This window comes from Miscanthus floridulus, chromosome 19 (genome assembly GCF_019320115.1).
Source record: "Miscanthus floridulus cultivar M001 chromosome 19, ASM1932011v1, whole genome shotgun sequence".
Classification (NCBI taxonomy): Eukaryota; Viridiplantae; Streptophyta; class Magnoliopsida; order Poales; family Poaceae; genus Miscanthus; species Miscanthus floridulus.
This window is the reverse complement of record NC_089598.1, coordinates 88,831,104-88,848,845: the sequence shown is the minus strand read 5'-3', so window position 1 is coordinate 88,848,845 and position 17,742 is coordinate 88,831,104. Positions and strand designations below refer to the sequence as shown.

General features: G+C 48.1%; 2 protein-coding genes and 1 pseudogene across 2 annotated transcripts; 2 read left to right on the top strand and 1 right to left on the bottom strand.

Annotated features, from left to right (window-relative positions):
- The first annotated feature begins 3,377 nt into the window (after nucleotides 1-3,377).
- LOC136529717 (potassium transporter 10-like) lies at nucleotides 3,378-7,975 on the top strand. Its single transcript, XM_066522789.1, has 9 exons — nucleotides 3,378-3,765; nucleotides 3,960-4,506; nucleotides 4,614-4,667; nucleotides 5,592-5,852; nucleotides 5,940-5,992; nucleotides 6,087-6,210; nucleotides 6,309-6,563; nucleotides 6,698-7,104; nucleotides 7,217-7,975. Exons 1-9 carry the CDS (start codon nucleotides 3,697-3,699, stop codon nucleotides 7,880-7,882), a joined length of 2,436 nt encoding a protein of 811 aa, XP_066378886.1. The 5' UTR covers nucleotides 3,378-3,696; the 3' UTR covers nucleotides 7,883-7,975.
- Nucleotides 7,976-8,109: 134 nt separating this feature from the next.
- Nucleotides 8,110-10,765, top strand: LOC136529718 (pentatricopeptide repeat-containing protein At4g16470-like). Its single transcript, XM_066522790.1, has 2 exons — nucleotides 8,110-10,259; nucleotides 10,344-10,765. The coding sequence occupies exon 1, from the start codon at nucleotides 8,110-8,112 to the stop codon at nucleotides 9,505-9,507; it is 1,398 nt and encodes a 465-aa protein (XP_066378887.1). The 3' UTR covers nucleotides 9,508-10,259; nucleotides 10,344-10,765.
- Nucleotides 10,766-10,945: 180 nt separating this feature from the next.
- On the bottom strand, nucleotides 10,946-13,251 carry LOC136529719 (probable glucomannan 4-beta-mannosyltransferase 9; annotated as a pseudogene).
- Between the last annotated feature and the right edge of the window lie 4,491 nt (nucleotides 13,252-17,742).

Below are 17,742 nucleotides of genomic sequence, written 5' to 3'. Positions count from 1 at the left end.
GCAAAGGAGAAGAGGTCATTTAGTCCGGTGAGCTAAATGAGAAGACAAGATCACGGAAGGGATGATTACTGTGATTATTTTAACAACTTAGCCGATCAATATTTGGTTTGGCCGACAATTACACTTGGGTTGCACATCCATATACATGAGACATGGCATCGTGTAAGTGGATTCTCAGCATGATTTATGGAATATATATGGACTCAGACGGAACGAAAGGAAGAGTGCTTGAGAAGGGAAATATTTTATGTTACCTGGCCGGCCAAGCTACACAAGGAATTAAGCTGACATGTTTTTGTACGTATACACGTGGTGAAGATATGTGCAGAAATTTCTATCGACCAAGACATGCATGAAGCCACAGGCGTGTCCGCTTGAAAGTTTGGGTGCAGCACGATAAAACTGAAGAGGGCATGTTTGACGGCTTTCAACCAGCTTGAGTCCGAGACGAATACAATATCAGGAATATACGGTGGCCAATACATATATACTTTACACGCATGCGGTGATTAAGGAAATAAAGAGACCGGCTGCAACGGAAGTCATTTATTTGGTATGTAGTACGACTTCAGGACTCATACATGTTAGATTTTGCCGAGATAGATTAGATGTTTTCGGCAATTCTATACCTTGTACTTGAAAGACCGGCTACCCTATAAATATAAAGGGTTACGGCCTATTATAAAGGCATCCAATTAATCAATATAAATTATTTTTTTTGGTTTTACGTCAATCCTTAGGAGTAGGAGTAGTGTAGATCTCAGCGAGTTCTTCAACAAGTAGAGCTACATCAGTCCGCTCGACCTCCGGCTTGTCTGTAAGTACTGTCATGGCTTATACTTCCGTTGTAAGGCTGCATCGGTTAAGTTCGACCTCCACTGCGAGTTCTAGTATAAGCTAGTTATCGATCTTTATCTAGTTCAAGTACGACTGCATCGATTAAGTTCGACCTCCACTGCTCGAATTAGATTAAGGTCAAGTTATCGGCTTTGTCTAAGGGTGGCATCCTTCGGGTAGATTCATTAAGTTACCGATCTTGCTGATGTTCTTACTGTCATTAGTTTCCAGAATTATTAACCTGCCCGATCGAGATCGATCTAGATCGGCCTCATATCCTTTTAACCCATCGTTTATCTTGTCACATTGCAACGGTTCTCATTTTAAACGATGGATTACATTTCATCGGTTGTTCTACTTCGATCTTGATCATACATAATACACGATTAAGGCATGTTTGATCTTGAGGAGGTTTACTGGCTAATTAAATCTGGTTTATAGTTCGCTATTATGACTGTAACGATCCGGTCGATCCCCACTGATGGCATTTTAGATCGGAGGATGCTAGTTGATAGATTTGTTTTCGATCAGGCGTGACCTTGACTGTTTGCTATGCTTGCATCGGCTAAATAGCCGATCGCCCGCACTTTAACATTCATAGCATGTTTTTATGACCTTGTTAAATGTGAATAGATCTGTTTTCTTTAAAGGTTTAATCTGTTATCTTTATTATAGCTGTCATCGATCCGGTCGAACCCCGCTGTTAAAGATAATAGGTTAGATTTGAGGAGTTTATAGGTCTGCTCGTATGGAATAGTCGATTGTTCATATGCTATGACCATTTTTCTACTTGAATCGGCTATTTCAGCCGATTCGCCTGTACTTTCACAGATATAGCATGTCTTTCAGAAAACCTATCAATGTATAGACGGTTTTATGAATTCTTCGGTTTAGTTTGTTACTATCATCATAGCTGCCATCGATCCGGTCGAACCTCACTGTTGGTGGTAACAGATTAGATTCAGAGCGTTTGTAGACCCGTTTGTACTAGATAGTCGGTTTGTTCATATGTTATATCCTTTCTCGTTAGATTCATCAGCTCAATGTTTTACATCGGTAATATACATATAGCTGATGATTTTACTTATGTCTGCGTGCATTGTACTTGTCATCCTAAAATCAATCGCAACCCATGAGCTGTAAAATCCGTAAACAGTCGATTTCTTTGCGTATCGACTATTTAGTCGATTTTTCCGTCTGGCTGCTCCTGTAGCGGCACACTTGAAACTGTCTGGGCAAAAACCGGTATGTTTCACCTTAAATTACTGATAAACTTTCTCTCCTTGTCAGTTGCAGGTCAAATTGACTGGCACGCCTTCGGGAGGAATTCACATGGTCGGCTAGCTTTGCGTTGAAGCCAAGCGGATCTCCAGCCTTGCTCCATCAAGCGGATACTTTCGACTTGCTGTGTGCTAGGCGCATTGACACGTTTTTACGCCGACACTATCATTTAACACCATCCAAATATATATAGATCCATATCAAATTCAAAAGGAGTAAACCACCTTCCATAGCTTTGACATTTATATATATCAAAAATGGAAACGAACCATCTGAAACAATTCATGATTCATGTACCATGCATCATTTATGATGTAGTTCGTAATTAGGACCTTATCAATAGAAAAAATATCTAATAGATCTCATGTCATTTATAACTAGCAGTGAACTTAGCGGATACGGGGTGTTCGGCTGGTAGATATGTGCACTGTAGCTCAGATGATTTTGGATGATTAAATAGTATTCTGTGAGAGAATAAGCTAAAACAAGCTGAAACAATCCGAGACCGTACCGGCCGAACACGCTTATGATAGCACGCCCAATACACTAGTACTACTATCTGGGATATACACTATGTTCGTTTATGCTAAAATTTAGTTTATGCTGATGCTTATACTGATTTATTGTGAGAGAAAAATATTATTCGTTGGCTGAAAAGTAGTTCAAGCGAACATGGTGATAGATTTATTTGCAAGAAAAACGTTTTTCTCAACTATATATCTTTCCCTTCTTTATTATTTTTATATTATATCTAAGAGCATCTCCAAGGGTCTATCTAAATCTCACTTTCTAAATCATCATTTGGAGAGCCATCTGCAGCTTTCTATATCTTTTCACTCTACAACTGTTTTTTTATATCTTGTATATACTCTAGAGAATCATTTTCGCTATTTATCTTTGGCTAGCGAGAAATCTAGAATAGATGATGTTGTTGAAAGGTATTTTTTTATATTAAAATCACTATTTCTAGTAATTAGAAAGGATCTCGAGTCCCTTGGAGTTTCTCTAAAGGAGCCATTATTTGTTTTAGATGATATATATATATTATCTATATACCAGCATATAGGAATGGGATATCCTCTGATGAATAGCCAGCATTTGCAATGCTGAGGACGTGAGGAGGGCCACACCAAAGCAACCAGCGACGGCCTTTGACAAAAGGAAAACCGCTGCTTTCTCCCCTGCTTTTATGCCCCCTCGTCTCTTCTCTTCGTGTCCCACTCACTCGCCACCCCACCCCCTAATATTCTCTCTCCGCTCTGCACCTCTTCTCGTCTCCTTCCTTCCGCTTCCTCCGTCCCCCACCCCCTGGCCCCTGCGGCTCCTGGTTGCCCCTCACGCCAATGCAGCTCCCCCCTGTTTCGTTGCTTTGACCAAAATTGTCCCACCGGATCACATCCCCTTCAGGCCTCCTGCTCGAATTCCTAACGCCCGAGAAACCAAGAACCCGGGTGTGCCCGCTGGGCGACGCCGTCACCTTCACCTAATCCCAACTCCTCCCACTAGTCCTCACAACTGTCCCTCTTCTTCTCTTCGGTTACAAGAGCAGACCGGAGTTACCGGGCAGTGGAGGCAGCGATGAAGAGCCCCCCTGTCATGGATCCCGAGGCGCCGCCGCCGCCGGGCACTCCTCCCTATGACGACGAGGTATGGTGGGCTGGTGGCCGGAGTTGTCTGGTGTTTCAAAGGTCCAATCTTGTCGGGGCGGCTCATGTTCTCGCCGTCGCCGTTTTTCTTGAATCTCGGAATGCCCATGTCCGTCGGTTTTCTTGCGATCTTGGTCCTGAAATGTGCTGATTTCTTTTTGTTTGTGTGGCTGCGCTGTGTCGTCTCGTCCGCAGGAGGAGGAGGAGAAGCGGGGAGGACGGAAGGGGGTGCCGTGGCGGATGACGCTGAGCCTGGCGTACCAGAGCCTCGGCGTGGTGTACGGCGACCTCAGCACGTCGCCGCTGTACGTGTACAAGGCGGCGTTCGCGGAGGACATCCAGCACTCGGAGAGCAACGACGAGATCCTCGGCGTGCTCTCCTTCGTCTTCTGGACGCTCACGCTCGTCCCGCTCCTCAAGTACGTCTGCGTCGTCCTCCGCGCCGACGACCACGGCGAGGGCGGCACCTTCGCGCTCTACTCCCTCCTCTGCCGCCACGCGCGCGCCGCGCTCCTCCCGCCAGGACGAACCGCCGCCGGCGACGAGGACCAGTTCTTGGACGGAGCTGGCGGTGGCACCAAGAAGGCTAATGGCAATGCTGCGACGCTGGGCGGGGGCGCCGCCGCCAGCGTCAGGAGGCTGCTGCAGCGGCACAAGGTCCTGCAGCGGGTGCTGCTCGTGCTGGCGCTGGTGGGCACCTGCATGGTGATCGGCGACGGCGTGCTCACGCCGGCCATCTCCGGTGAGTCCGCGATCGCCCTTGCCTGATGATGGGCTGTTCTGGACTTGTTTGGGCTGTGTTGGTGTGCTGTCTAGTTCTGATTCTGACATGCTGCTCTGCTGTTGCAGTGTTCTCTGCGGTCTCCGGGCTGGAGCTGTCCATGGAGAAGGAACATCATAAATGTAAGGATCCAATCATTGCCCTTCTATTGATTTTGTATTTCTTGAGTCTAGATTTGTCTTTGTAGCTTTATAGGTACTGTTCGTCGATTCAAGTTGTTAGTTAAATGAATCAGGGTCCACCTCAAAGTTTCGTGATGCAATCATACAATTTCCCTAGTGTTGCGTCCCGGTCTTGTTTCAGCGACTGCTTCTTACCTGTGAGATGTGGGGCAAGAGTGGATTTGTGGTATTTGGAGTTTCTCATAGGAAAAGGTGGTCAAATCAGATGCCATGTAACTGAAGCATTTGGTTCGCGGAAGTTGTAATGCCAGGGTGTGAACTGTTGAACACAATCACCTCATGTTATGTCTGTTTAATCAGAAGATGTGGTGGAGTATACAGTTCATCCTGTGGAAGGTCTTTGATTCTTTGACTGGGACCAGGAACAGGAACAGATCATCAAAAAAGACGATCTCTTAGTACTGATGTATACTGACAGTTTCCATGTGTAGCAAAATCGAACTGTTGGTCAACATTCATGCTGTTACATGGAACTCAAACTACTCACCTTGTTTCAAGATATAGTAGGTAGAGGTATTAAACTGAACTACTCGTCAAAGAGGAAGGATAATGGTTCTCAAGTAAGATATGCTACCCAAATTGATGTTATGTTAGTATATGAAAGTGGGATGGAAGAAAGATGGTACCACGTAGTAAGATTCAGGAACCTGGGGAAAAAGGGCCACCTGTGCTGAAAGAAGTTCACATTTGTCAAGGTCTAAATTGTGAGGCAAAGGACCCTATTCTTGACTTTTGAATTAATAATGTTCCCTTTGTCAAGTTAATTATGACTTGACTTTATTCTGATTCCTTTTTGTGTCGATAAGGTGCTGTTTTGTTCCAAGTCCCTTCTCTGTATGAAGTTCTGCTATTGTGAATCTGCAGATGTGGAACTTCCTATTGCCTGTATCATACTCGTTTGCCTGTTTGCACTGCAACACTATGGTACACACCGGGTTGGCTTCATTTTTGCTCCAGTCGTGATCACATGGCTCCTATGTATAAGCGTGATCGGTGTTTACAATATTATTCACTGGGAACCCACTGTATATCGAGCATTATCTCCGTATTACATGTACAAGTTCTTGAGGAAGACACAGAGAGGAGGTTGGATGTCCCTGGGAGGAATACTGTTATGCGTAACTGGTACTGTGCTCAGCAAACCATTTCTGAACCTTTTGCCTTGATCTTTGGAATGTCTCTTACTACAAGGTGACCCTCTCGCTCTTTCAGGTTCTGAAGCAATGTTTGCTGATTTGGGGCATTTCAACCAGTTGTCAATACAGGTGAAGAAATGTTTGCTGCAAACTAACTTTTTCTGCATTCCATCCTAGAAGCAGTATATGGCGAATTATTCTCTGATAAAAATTTCTTGGGCAGATTGCTTTTACATGCATGGTGTATCCAGCATTGATCCTTGCATACATGGGACAAGCAGCTTATCTGTGTAAGCATCATATCTTGGAAGGTGACTACAGGATTGGATTCTATGTGTCTGTGCCAGGCAAGTTATTCTCGTCAGTTCTTATAATCAGAGATGCGAACAATATCATGATATCAGACTCAGTGCTGATTGTTAATGTTTACAATTTAACATTTCAGAGAGAATTAGGTGGCCCGTTATGGCAATTGCTATTCTTGCAGCAGTTGTGGGAAGCCAAGCTGTCATCACTGGTACATTCTCAATGATCAAGCAGTGCACTTCTCTGGGCTGCTTTCCTCGGGTGAAGATAATTCATACATCTGCCAAAGTACACGGGCAAATATACATCCCTGAGATCAATTGGATTCTGATGATACTGTGCTTAGCTGTAACCATTGGTTTCAGGAACACAAAACACTTGGGGAATGCATCAGGTACGCCAATGTTAATATCTTTTTATTATAGACTTTAAACTAACAAATTTTCTCGGGTGAGAACTATCATCATACATACTAAAAGTGAGTAGTAATGGCTGTCCATCTCACATCTACTTGTTATTTTTATGTAGGATTGGCTGTTATAACCGTCATGCTGGTCACAACGTGTCTGATGTCCCTGGTGATAGTCTTGTGCTGGCATAAGAGCATATTTCTTTCAATTGGCTTCATTGTGTTCTTCGGAACCATTGAGGCACTGTACTTCTCAGCCGCACTCATCAAGTTCAGGGAGGGAGCCTGGGTCCCGATTGTCCTTGCTTTAATCTTCATTTTGATAATGTGCATCTGGCACTTTGGCACCATTAAGAAGTATGAGTTTGACGTCCAGAGCAAGGTCTCCATCAACTGGCTCCTTGGTCTCAGCCCGAACCTCGGTATCGTTCGTGTCCGCGGCATTGGCCTCATCCACACCGAGCTCGAAACCGGCATCCCAGCTATCTTCTCGCATTTTGTCACCAACTTACCAGCCTTTCACCAGGTAGCCTCAATTCTTCTTAGCCAATTGATGACTCCATTGTCCAAATTCAGACATGGATTCAGAAGTACGTCTACCCTGCTATTGAGTATTGACCATTGTCGGTGATGACCAGGTACTCATATTTATGTGCATCAAGAATGTGCCAATACCACATGTCCGGCCTGAAGAGCGGTTCCTCGTTGGAAGGATCGGCCCGAAGCAGTACAGAATCTACCGGTGCATCGTCAGGTACGGCTACCACGACTTCCACAAGGATGACATTGAGTTCGAGAAGGAGCTAGTGTGCAGCGTCGCGGAGTTCATCCGGTCAGGGTCGTCCACGTTGAATGGCATGCCTGAGTTCGACGACGAGGAGCAGCACATGGCGGTCGTCCGCTCCAACAGCATCCGCATGCTCGAGGAAGAGGCCACCACAGTGGAGAAGACCGTCGGCCCGTCGCAGGCCAGCAGGGAGATACAGTCGCCGTCGCCATTGCCGTCGCCGACCCCGGTGGTTGTTCCCAAGAAGCGGGTGCGGTTCGTGCTGCCGGCAGCGAGCCCGAAGCCGAACGCCGGCGTGCAGGAGGAGCTGCAGGAGCTGTCCGACGCGCGGGAGGCTGGCATGGCGTTCATCCTGGGCCACTCGCACGTGAAGGCGAAGAGCGGGTCCAGCTTCCTCCGGCGGTTCGTGATCAACTTCTGCTACGACTTCCTGCGGAGGAACAGCCGGGGACCCAACTACGCCGTCTCCATCCCGCACGCCTCCACGCTGGAGGTGGGCATGATGTACTATGTCTGATCTGACTGAACCCCTGAAACTCTGATGAGAGGGAGAAATATAGGAACAGGAAAAGATAAGAGGAAATGAAACAAAAAAAAGTTTTCAGCTGTATATGCTAGATTTTGCAAGTAACTGCTGGTGAGTGCCGTTGTAAATGCAGCTTGATTTCCTTCTTAGGCCTTCAGCTTCTGTCGTAAATAGGACTACCAAAATTTCTTTTTTTCCTTCGGTGGAGAAAACTTCTTATGAGTTCTGCCATCGCCAAAACATCAAATGAATCTAAAGTTCTCAACTATTATAAGATCAGCCAAGAATCAGAAGAGTGCCATTTCCAATTCTGTCACACCATGGGCTCTGCTGGCCTGGCACGAACGTTGAAGTCCCTGTGCATCACCGGGCACCTGTCCAAGGCCGTGAGCCTCCTGTGCCAGAGTCCCGTGTGCCCCGGCGCTGGAACCTACGCGCTTCTGCTGCAAGAATGCGTGAACCGGAGGGACGCGAGGCTCGGCAAGAGGATCCACGCGCGCATGGTCGCCACCGGGTTCCGCTGCAGCGCTTACATCACCACCAAGCTGCTCATCTTCTACGCCAAGATCGGGGACCTCGGTTGCGCGCAGAAGCTGTTCGACGGAATGCCGCAGCGGAGCGTCGTCGCGTGGAACGCCATGATCTCCGGGTGCGCGCGCGGCGGCAGCGCGGAGTCGCAGGAGAGGGCGGTGGAACTGTTCGCCGCGATGAGGGCGGAAGGGCTGGCGCCGGATCAGTTCACGTTCGCGTCGGTGCTGTGCGCGTGCGCGAGGCTGGCCGCGCTGGGGCACGGCCGCCGCGTGCACAGCGTCGCGGTCAAGTCGGACGTGGGCGGCAACGTCTTCGCCAACAGCGCGCTCGTGGACATGTACCTCAAGTGCAGCTGCCTCGAGGACGCACACCGCGTGTTCGTGGCCGCGCCGGAGCGGAACGTCACGATGTGGACCGCGGTCATCTCCGGGCACGGCCGGCAGGGGCGCGTCGCCGAGGCGCTGGCGCTCTTCGACCTGATAGCGGCGGATGGGCTCCGTCCCAACGACGTGACGTTCCTCGCCGTGCTCTCGGCGTGCGCGCACGGCGGGCTCGTGGACGAGGGGTTGAGGCGCTTCTCCTCGATGTCGTCTGACTACGGCCTCACGCCAAGGGGCCCGCACTACGCGGCGGTGGTCGACATGCTCGCGAGGGTCGGCAGACTACACGACGCCTACGAGCTCGTCAAGAACCTGCCGGACTGCCAGGAGCACTCCGTGGTCTGGAGCGCCATTCTAGGCGCCTGCAGAAAGCACGGTGGAGACGTGGAGCTTGTCGAGCTCGCCGCGCGGCGGTTCTTCCGGCTGCAGCCTGGAAACGCCGGGAAGTACCTGGTCCTGGCGAACACGTACGCTGCCCGCGAGATGTGGGATAGCATGGCTGGCGCGCACGAGGCCATGAGGGCGCTCGGCTTAAAGAAGGATTGTGCCTGGAGCTCCGTCGAAGTGCAGGGCGAGAAGCACATTTTCCTCGTCGGAGACACGTACCATGACGAATACTCGGCAATATATGAGGTCTGCAATGCATTGGCCTCCGCCGTCGCTGAGCAATCCGTGCGACCAATGGATGGTGTCAGTTATTGTTGATCGCTATGCAATGGTCTGCGTGGTGACTGCTGCAATTCAAAATGGAATTGCCGCGCTTCTCTGGCAAGTGGCAAAAACATCCTGCACAGAATTGTCATCTAGTATGATCTGAATGCCTCATTCTCGTCTGAGCAGTTTTGGTCCAAAAGTTTATCGGCTCATTCTTGTTGTCCATATAAAAGTACGTGACAGAAGGAAGTTTACAATTACAAGTGAGCAAGACTTTCAGGTTTGCTACACTGTACCAGAGTCTGATGAAAACTGAAAGAGCAGAGGAAGCCCACAAAGATAACCTGGGGAATAAGTTAGCAGAGCAAAGGACAGGATGTTACGAGGTACAGGTCCATCTTTCTTTGGCCATTTGCTCTGTGCCTGTCAGTCACTACTCAGTAGGAATCTTTACCTTGCTTTCAGAAGCAGCATCTACCACAAGATCGCATCAACTGCTCAGGTCTCCCAATCATGCAGGCTTCGAATATCACATCGAGCTGTGAATTGGATGATCCTTGCAGAGCTGTGATATTGTCAGGGTTTGGAGGTCCACTACTGATATGTTTTCTTCAGTCCTCTTATCCCCTTTATCATTGATTCAGTCAAATCCGACAAACTGTCCATGACTTGACTGACAAGAAGTACGATCAGACCAAATCCGGAGTGAATAAGAAAAACTCAAGTGATTCATCTATTGAGCTTCTGGGAGTTTGACATTAAGATGTAGAACAGTTGATCTCTCAGAAAGAAAACCAAAAGAGGTCAGTTCCCCTGATACATCTATTCTCTATTGTACCATAGTGATCTGAAATGAAACCTTTTAAAATACAAATTGTTTATTACAGTTGATATAAACATGGGAAAAAAGAAGGGTAAAAGGAGACAACAGAACATGTACAACTTTATCATGTTCTCACAACAAACTTGCCAACAACGAATGAACAAACGGTGGTTCTTTTTTTTTCTTTTTGCAAATTAAATGATGAAACTTTCACAATTTGCTACCTTTTCTACTGCTGATTCTGCATCGGTGACGCGGAGACTCGAAACGGTCTCCTTGTCATCACCAATCTCATGGGCACAGCACATTCCTTCCACAAACACATACCTATTTATATCTATGGCTTGTCTGGCAGTGCCTTTACACTGTATTTTTTTCCTGACAACATTACATACAAGACAAGGTTTGTTTGATCTTATCTATCAACTGCTTATGTACCATGAAACTGGAAGGAGTTGAAGACAATCATGAATCAGGATGGGCCTCAGAATGATTCTGCTATGAGTGGGGGACGAATGTTCCAACATAGCCTATGCCGACAATGAAGAAAGCGATGGATTGGAGGAATAGGAATATGTAGTAGTGGTTGTTCCCAAATGCAATGTCATAGCATCCACAGAATAAGAGGTAAGCTGCAACACCAAGTTCCATAATATGCAACCCGATTCCACATTAAAGTTTAGCCGCGAGTATAAATAGACGAATCATTTGTCCAATAAAATAGAAATAAATCAGAAAAGACAATTCTTCGTTATGTACCTATCTCCTATCCTTATGCGGGGCTTCTTACATGCCTTGCCTGGCATTTTCATCCTCAGAGCATCACCAAGTTTTTCTGTCACCACCCATTCGTTCACCCTGCCTGCCTCCAATAGGCCAATGAAAGTGGCCTTTGTTCTATGCAACGACATCACATTCTCAAACAGGATCCAGAAGACAATTAAGTGAACTGACCTGCACCATCCAATGGTTTTGATGTTAATCTTTAGGTAAATGTCAGATCATACCTTCAGAGCACAGTGTGTAAGGCATTGTTGATTTTTATTACACCAATTAGTTGATTGGATCACAGAGTTCATGAAAAGATTGGTACCTTGGAGTGCGAACAGCATTGAGAAGGGTTATTATGGTTGGGATATAGACAGAACCCCACTTTGGTATTTCAACCTCAGGAACCAAGACTGTCGCGGGGATAACAATGCAGTAAAACACAAACGTCACAATGTGTGCTATGATCTTGCGCACAAGGAAGAAGTTGTAGATGACGTGGATTTTCTTCCAAAGTGTCACTTTCTGCAAGAAAGAAAATCAATAACTTGTTAGAAACAAGTCTTGGCTGTGTGTGCGCGAGCGCGCCTATATAAATAAAGGCTTTGTACAAGGCACCTTGTTTCTGACGATCTCCATCAACATTTTCCTAAATAAGTTTGCCGGTCCACATGACCATCTGTGCTGCTGATATCGGTACGCTTTGAGTGTACTTGGAAGCTCATTTTTCACTGTGAAGAGTTAACGCCCCGCCCCACAAGAGAATCCGCCATATGAAGAGCGTGAGAGAGAGGTTGAAAGAGACGGACGGAGCTTACCGTTGAAGCCGAAGAAGGCGTAGGTGGAGGAGCCGACCTCCTGCTCCACTGTGAAGTGGTAATCCAGGGACATCTCCTGCATCCTCGCCATCAGGCATTCATCTGCGTTCACTGCTCACGAAAAGACCCAGCAACAGCAGCAGCAGACATGTTATGTAAACATGCACGAGAATCTCTAGCAAATGAAAGCAAGTTGGAGGTACTGCCAGCCCAAAACATCCTTCCATCAATGGGGGTAAGGATAATTTACGCAGTTGACAGTCGAGACAGACTTTACTGATGCACATAGCTCCAGAGATGGAGATGTTCACTGCATGTTTGTTGCTGAGATCCCGAAAGACTGGGGCTTATTAGCTACTATCTAGCTTGAGGCCTCGTGTACGGTCGGCTGGAGTGCTGGACCGCGTGCGTTTATGATGGCAAAGCAGGGTAGGTGTAGGTTTCGTTGGAAGTTGCACACGCACGGGTAGTTGAGGCTGGAAGTCTGGAACCGAGACTCGACCGTGACCTGGTGTGGCAGCTGGTGCTGCGTGTCTAGCTGACGCTCACTCTGTGCAGGCTGCTCACTTCGCTGCATGCGTCGCGCTGCTGCTGCTGATTGCTGAAGAGAAAAGTCGCAGGAAAAAAAAAGGAACAGAAGGCACGTGGGTGGCTGATGGAGACCGACCGACCGCGTGGCAACGGCGTAATAAGAAGCCACCACAGGGTTGATCAGATGGTGTGGTGTAAGCTAGCTAGCCAACTCGAGGGCACTGCTGGCTCTACGACGTGTGCATTTGGAGGACCGGTGGACGGTGGTGGGCCTGTGAGTGACAGGGATACTCTGTGACCCTGAGCCCGGCACCGACACTCGAGTGTTTGCATTTGCGTTCTTCGTGTCCATGGACTGGGCAGTTGGGCCCGCCCTCCTACGGTCTTTTTTTTTCACCTCTCGTCCTCGCCGCCGTCGCGGACGATGGGCTCCCACCGGTACAGCCGCTCGGGCCGCTGCCCGAGCAGCAGGCGCGACGCCAGGACCACCACGGCCATGTACACCTTCTCCGCGAACAGCATCACGGACATGGCCAGGCACAGCGCCACCGACAGCCGCAGCAGCGGCACCACCACCGGGGACTTGAGCTGCTGCCACAACGCCGCCACGACGTCGCTGCCGGAGTAGCCCTGCACCGTCGACGTCCCCGGCCATTGTAGTATTATTTATGTCTCCTCGATCTCCTCCGCTCCGAGATAACAGAGCTGGCAGTGGCAGCACTGCAGCAGGCGTGGACAGCACCTCGCAATGCGGGGGTGGCCGGGCGGGAACGCAGCGCCGCCGGGGTGGTGCCGGTGCCTGCTCCACTGCTCGTGGATGGAGAATAAAAGGGTGAGGAAGCGGGAGGGGTGGTGGGCTTTGTCGGCTCCCGCAGGGTGCACCAGAATGCGAAGCAGCGAGGGGAGATTTAACGGCGGGGGCAGGGGTGGCGCCGCTGCCAGGTGGTTTTAACCGTTGGTGACTGTGATTCGCTTGGCTGTGCCTGCGGTAGATACAGATTGCTGATGCATGACCTGTTTTCACACAGCACATGCGAACCCATCGACGATCGACCTGTTTTCACCGGGCCATTCTATCATCTACCAGCTGGTTTCTCGGACTGAAAACATAGAGGATCGTTCCCTATTTTTTTCTTCTAAAACGTGTAGTTTTACAACTCCAAAAAGATATTGAGAGAAAAAAAAACCATCTCCAAGAGTTTCTAATAAATTACTTTTAAAAATCAAATTTGGATCTCACATCTATTATTTTTTTGCGGCTTTTTTTTTCTGTCGCCAGATGGCACAGGCGCGTCGAACCCCTAACGTCACGACCTCCCTGCCGCCGCCGCCAACTGTCATCCGCCGCCACCACCGTCAGTAGCAGCAGACAAGCGTAGCAGCCGGCTAGTAGCAGCAGACAAGCACAACAACAACCAATAGGCAATCGTGCCGGTCTGTACCATCATCTGATGGACAAGCACATCATCAGTAGCCGGCCACAACCAACCTTGGCAGGGCACAACGAGCCATGGATGGCCACATCAACTCGTTCTGTACTTCTCTCCCAACCACAGAGACGCAGAACGCATGCTGCGTCGGGCGAGCGCGCGTAGTACCGGCGTAGCCAGCCGAGCGGGCGCACGTGGCGGCGCCGGCCAGTGAGCGCGGGGCCAGCGGCGCAAGCGAGCGCAGCGGTGGCGGCCGGCGAGCGCGCGTAGGGCCAGCGGAGCGAGCGCACGCGGGGACAGCGGCGCAAGCGAGTGCAGCGGCGGCGGCCGGTGAGCGCGGGGCTAGCGCCGCGAGCGAGCGCACGGTGGCGGCCAGCGAGCGCGCGGCGCGGCCAGCAGAGCGAGCACGCGCAGTGGCGGCGCCTCCAGCGAGCACGCGCGGCGCGGCCGGCACGTCCTGGGCGGATGGCAACGCGTACTGTGCGGCCTGCGAACGGCGAGCACGACGCGGCGGGCGAGCGTGGCTTTGGCGGACACGCGGCCTGCACGCGCGGCGCGTGGAAGGCGAGCGTGGCCCTAGTGGAGGCGTGGCGGCACAGGCCAGCGCGATGGGTCGGGGAGCTCCTACGACGGCGCGGGCCAGCGCGGAGGCGCGCGAGCAGGGCTCCCACGGCGGTGCGGGCTAGCACGGAGGCGCACGGGCAACACTCTCGCATCAGCGCGACTCAATAGTTGCGTAAAGTTACGTGGAACTGGCTCAGTTTTTCCAAATACCTAAATATTAAGATGATGTATTAGGAACTGTTTGGAGAGAGATTTTTTCTGATTTTCCTAAAAATCAAGTATTAGGAAGGCAAATAGAGAACTCTTGGAGATGCTCTTAGGTCATACTTTGAGTAACAATAACCATAAATATATTTTTTTAAATGGAAACTTTTTAAAATCATAAAAAGTTTTTTTTCGTAACAAATCGAATAATACAAGTCTTGTGTTATCACTCTGTATATAATTTAGCGAATTCATAGTCAAAGGCAAAACAAAATTTATGATCCCAGGAAGTATTAGATTTAGGGTCTGTTTGGACTGCAGGAAAAGATTTCTGTTCCTGCGTTTTTCCTGTGAAGTTGAACTGATTCCTGCGAGATTCCTGTGAAATTCCTGCGTTCCAAACAGACCCTTACCATGAAAAGAATTTTAGGGTTTATTTTGCCACGCCGTTGCCTTTGGGATGTGTTTTGTGTTTAAAGTTGTCTTGTCTCAAACTTCTATGTTCTCGGCGAATTAACACATGCATACATCAATTTAGGATATTTTATTTATATTTCTCCAGATGGTTTCTATTTTATGGTTTAATTTTATAGAGCTACACCATACATAACATCTAATTTGAATGTATTACTCTAGTTGATTTATATTAGTTATGAACGTGCCTAGAGTAGTTTTCATGTACTTAGAAAAAATAACCTAATCAAGTTTTCGATGCACATGTGGCGGCCATTTCTATTGATCAGGGCCAGTTGTATTTTTTTTCAGCTTCTTAGTGCTTCGACATTATAGGAAACGTTATTTTAAGTATTCCAAATTTGTACATATTCCAACAAGGGAAAAAACAAAAAAAACGCCTACAAAATAGAGTGAATTTATTGTCCACGGGTTGTAGTTTTGGATCCATCTTTCCTTTTTATGGCTGCGACACCCTTGATGAGATGTGATATTAATAAGGGCACTCTCATGAGAAATTAATAAGGGTTTCTATCTATATCAAATGACTTGCCACCTAAACAAAATACTGAAATGGCAACCTAATTAATGAGAAAAGAGAAAAAAAAAATAGAGAAAATCGTTTCTCTCAGAAGAAACGACGTCGGCTCTTGTGAACCGAGGGAGGAAGAAACTGCAATTTCGGTGGTGGGAGGAAACCAATGGTTTCGATAAGTGGGGTCCGCAACAGGTGCTCCTCGTGCACGCCCGCCGGTAGCCCTGCAAGCTTGCTCGCCGGCCGCCACTCGTTCACGCTGCACGCCCACCCATGTCGCCGCGCTCATGTGTCGGCCGCTCACAGTGGAGGAGAGTGCAGTGAGGGAGGAAGGGATAATGAAGTGAGAGAAAAGACCGATAGGAATTTCTATTGATGGTTTTGTGCTGACGTGGTTACCATAGAAATCGTGTGAAGTTTCAAGCACTGAGATTGCCCCAAGTGTACTAATTGTTTTTTTTTTTGTTCATGATCACATATTCTCCTTAATGAGCCGCATTGCCTAGTATGCACGGAACTCAATTATTATTTTTTGAAATACATTGGTAAAGCTTTGTGTATGTTGATATATGATCGTTTGTTTTTTAGTAAAAGATTATTGCTGGATCGATTTTGTTATTGTAACATATATACAGTAATAGTACATACGCGGACTACGCTTATAAACACACAAACGCTCCCTTTTATGAAGAAAAAAAGAGCGTACTCAGTGCAGAGAGCTTCCGCTCTGTGCAGGGTTTGCACCAGGCCCGCCCTTCTCCAGGTCAACAACAAAAAAAACCTATTCCAACTGATGCATTTGCTGTGTGATATCCATGTAGCTCAAGCATTGGCAATCCTCGGTCTTGATCTACTCATCTACACACAACATACACACGGCCGCAACGCATTGTTTGAACACCTACGTAGATGTGATTTCGCAATCAAATCAACCGCGAGATCCTTGTGCTAATGTATTTCCTTGCGCCGTCAAAAACCACTGTGTAACCGATGGAATGTGCGGCTGTACTTTGCCGGCCGCCTGAAACGCCTTGTTGGTAGTTCGGTCCTTTCGCCCGTTCCGGCTGCTCGCATCCACCACAAGACCTTGCCGGAATGCCGTGCATGGGGTCGCTTACTAGGACGGATCGAACAGCATGTCTCCTCGCGTCGTCTTGTGGTGCCAAAATGGTTTTTTTTAATTTGGTTTTTTTTAAAGAAAATTTACGTTTCCTCCCATCCTCTGAGAGACGTAAACTCATCTTTTGACCCTAGGGTCGGTGTCAGGACTCATGGCTCCGAGTTAACACGTCTCGGCGCCACAGATCTTGGCTCCAAGGTGCCTGGCTGTGCACAGCAGGGCATCCTAGGTGGCGTTGACGTGGCTAGTACCTCGGAGCCATAGATCTTGACTTCGAGCTCGGCGCTAAGATCTGTGGCTCCGACCTCGGAGCCATACATAGATCTCGGCTCCGAGCTCGGAGCCATGGATCCTGACGCCGAGTATGGATTCAAAACTCACGGCCAAATTTTTCTTACCGATGCTGCTTTCATTTCTTCCTCCTCCCTCTCGGGTTCTTCCTCTCCCTAACCCGTCCAATCTCTTGAATCGACGAGTTTGACCTTGGATACTTGGATTTGATCCATACATCTTCGCGAGCAAGGTATCCTCTCTCCCCTTATCATTTTTACGCATTGATTTGGTATATATTACATCTATTTTGCAACCCTAGATATGTTATTACCTAATGTTTGAAGTAATTTTTTATTTTTTGTATTATATAACGGTAGGATGTCAAGGCGTTGTAAAGCTAGTAAGCCAAGGTAATCTCTTATCATCGTGTTATATTATGTTTTCATTTATGTGCAATAAATGGAAAAAATCTAGGTTTAGGGTTTAATATTCATTGCTTTCGGTTCTTAGAACAAATTTGGTTCAATTGTAGTTATGGCCGGATGACCAGAAATACCTTCGACCCATTGCCTCTGCCTAGTGGTATTCCAGTGCCCATGTGCTGGTGCGGTGATCCTTGCAAGGTAGCCAGGTCTGATGAAGAGGACACGTATAGGCAGTGGTATTGGATGTGTGCCAATTTTGCGTTTGAGCCTACACTTCATCAGCGACGCATTAACAAGATGGTGAGAAATTGATGTTGTGTAATAATTATTTTATGTTAAATC

Excerpts from the sequence above, each read along its gene's own strand:
- LOC136529718 (XM_066522790.1), top strand. The coding sequence starts at position 8,110 with ATGAGTTCTGCCATCGCCAAAACATCAAATGAATCTAAAGTTCTCAAC.
- LOC136529717 (XM_066522789.1), top strand. The coding sequence starts at position 3,697 with ATGAAGAGCCCCCCTGTCATGGATCCCGAGGCGCCGCCGCCGCCGGGC. Across the intron at positions 3,766-3,959 it reads CTCCTCCCTATGACGACGAG|GAGGAGGAGGAGAAGCGGGG; the intron begins GTATGGTGGGCT and ends TCTCGTCCGCAG. Across the intron at positions 5,853-5,939 it reads AATACTGTTATGCGTAACTG|GTTCTGAAGCAATGTTTGCT; the intron begins GTACTGTGCTCA and ends TCGCTCTTTCAG.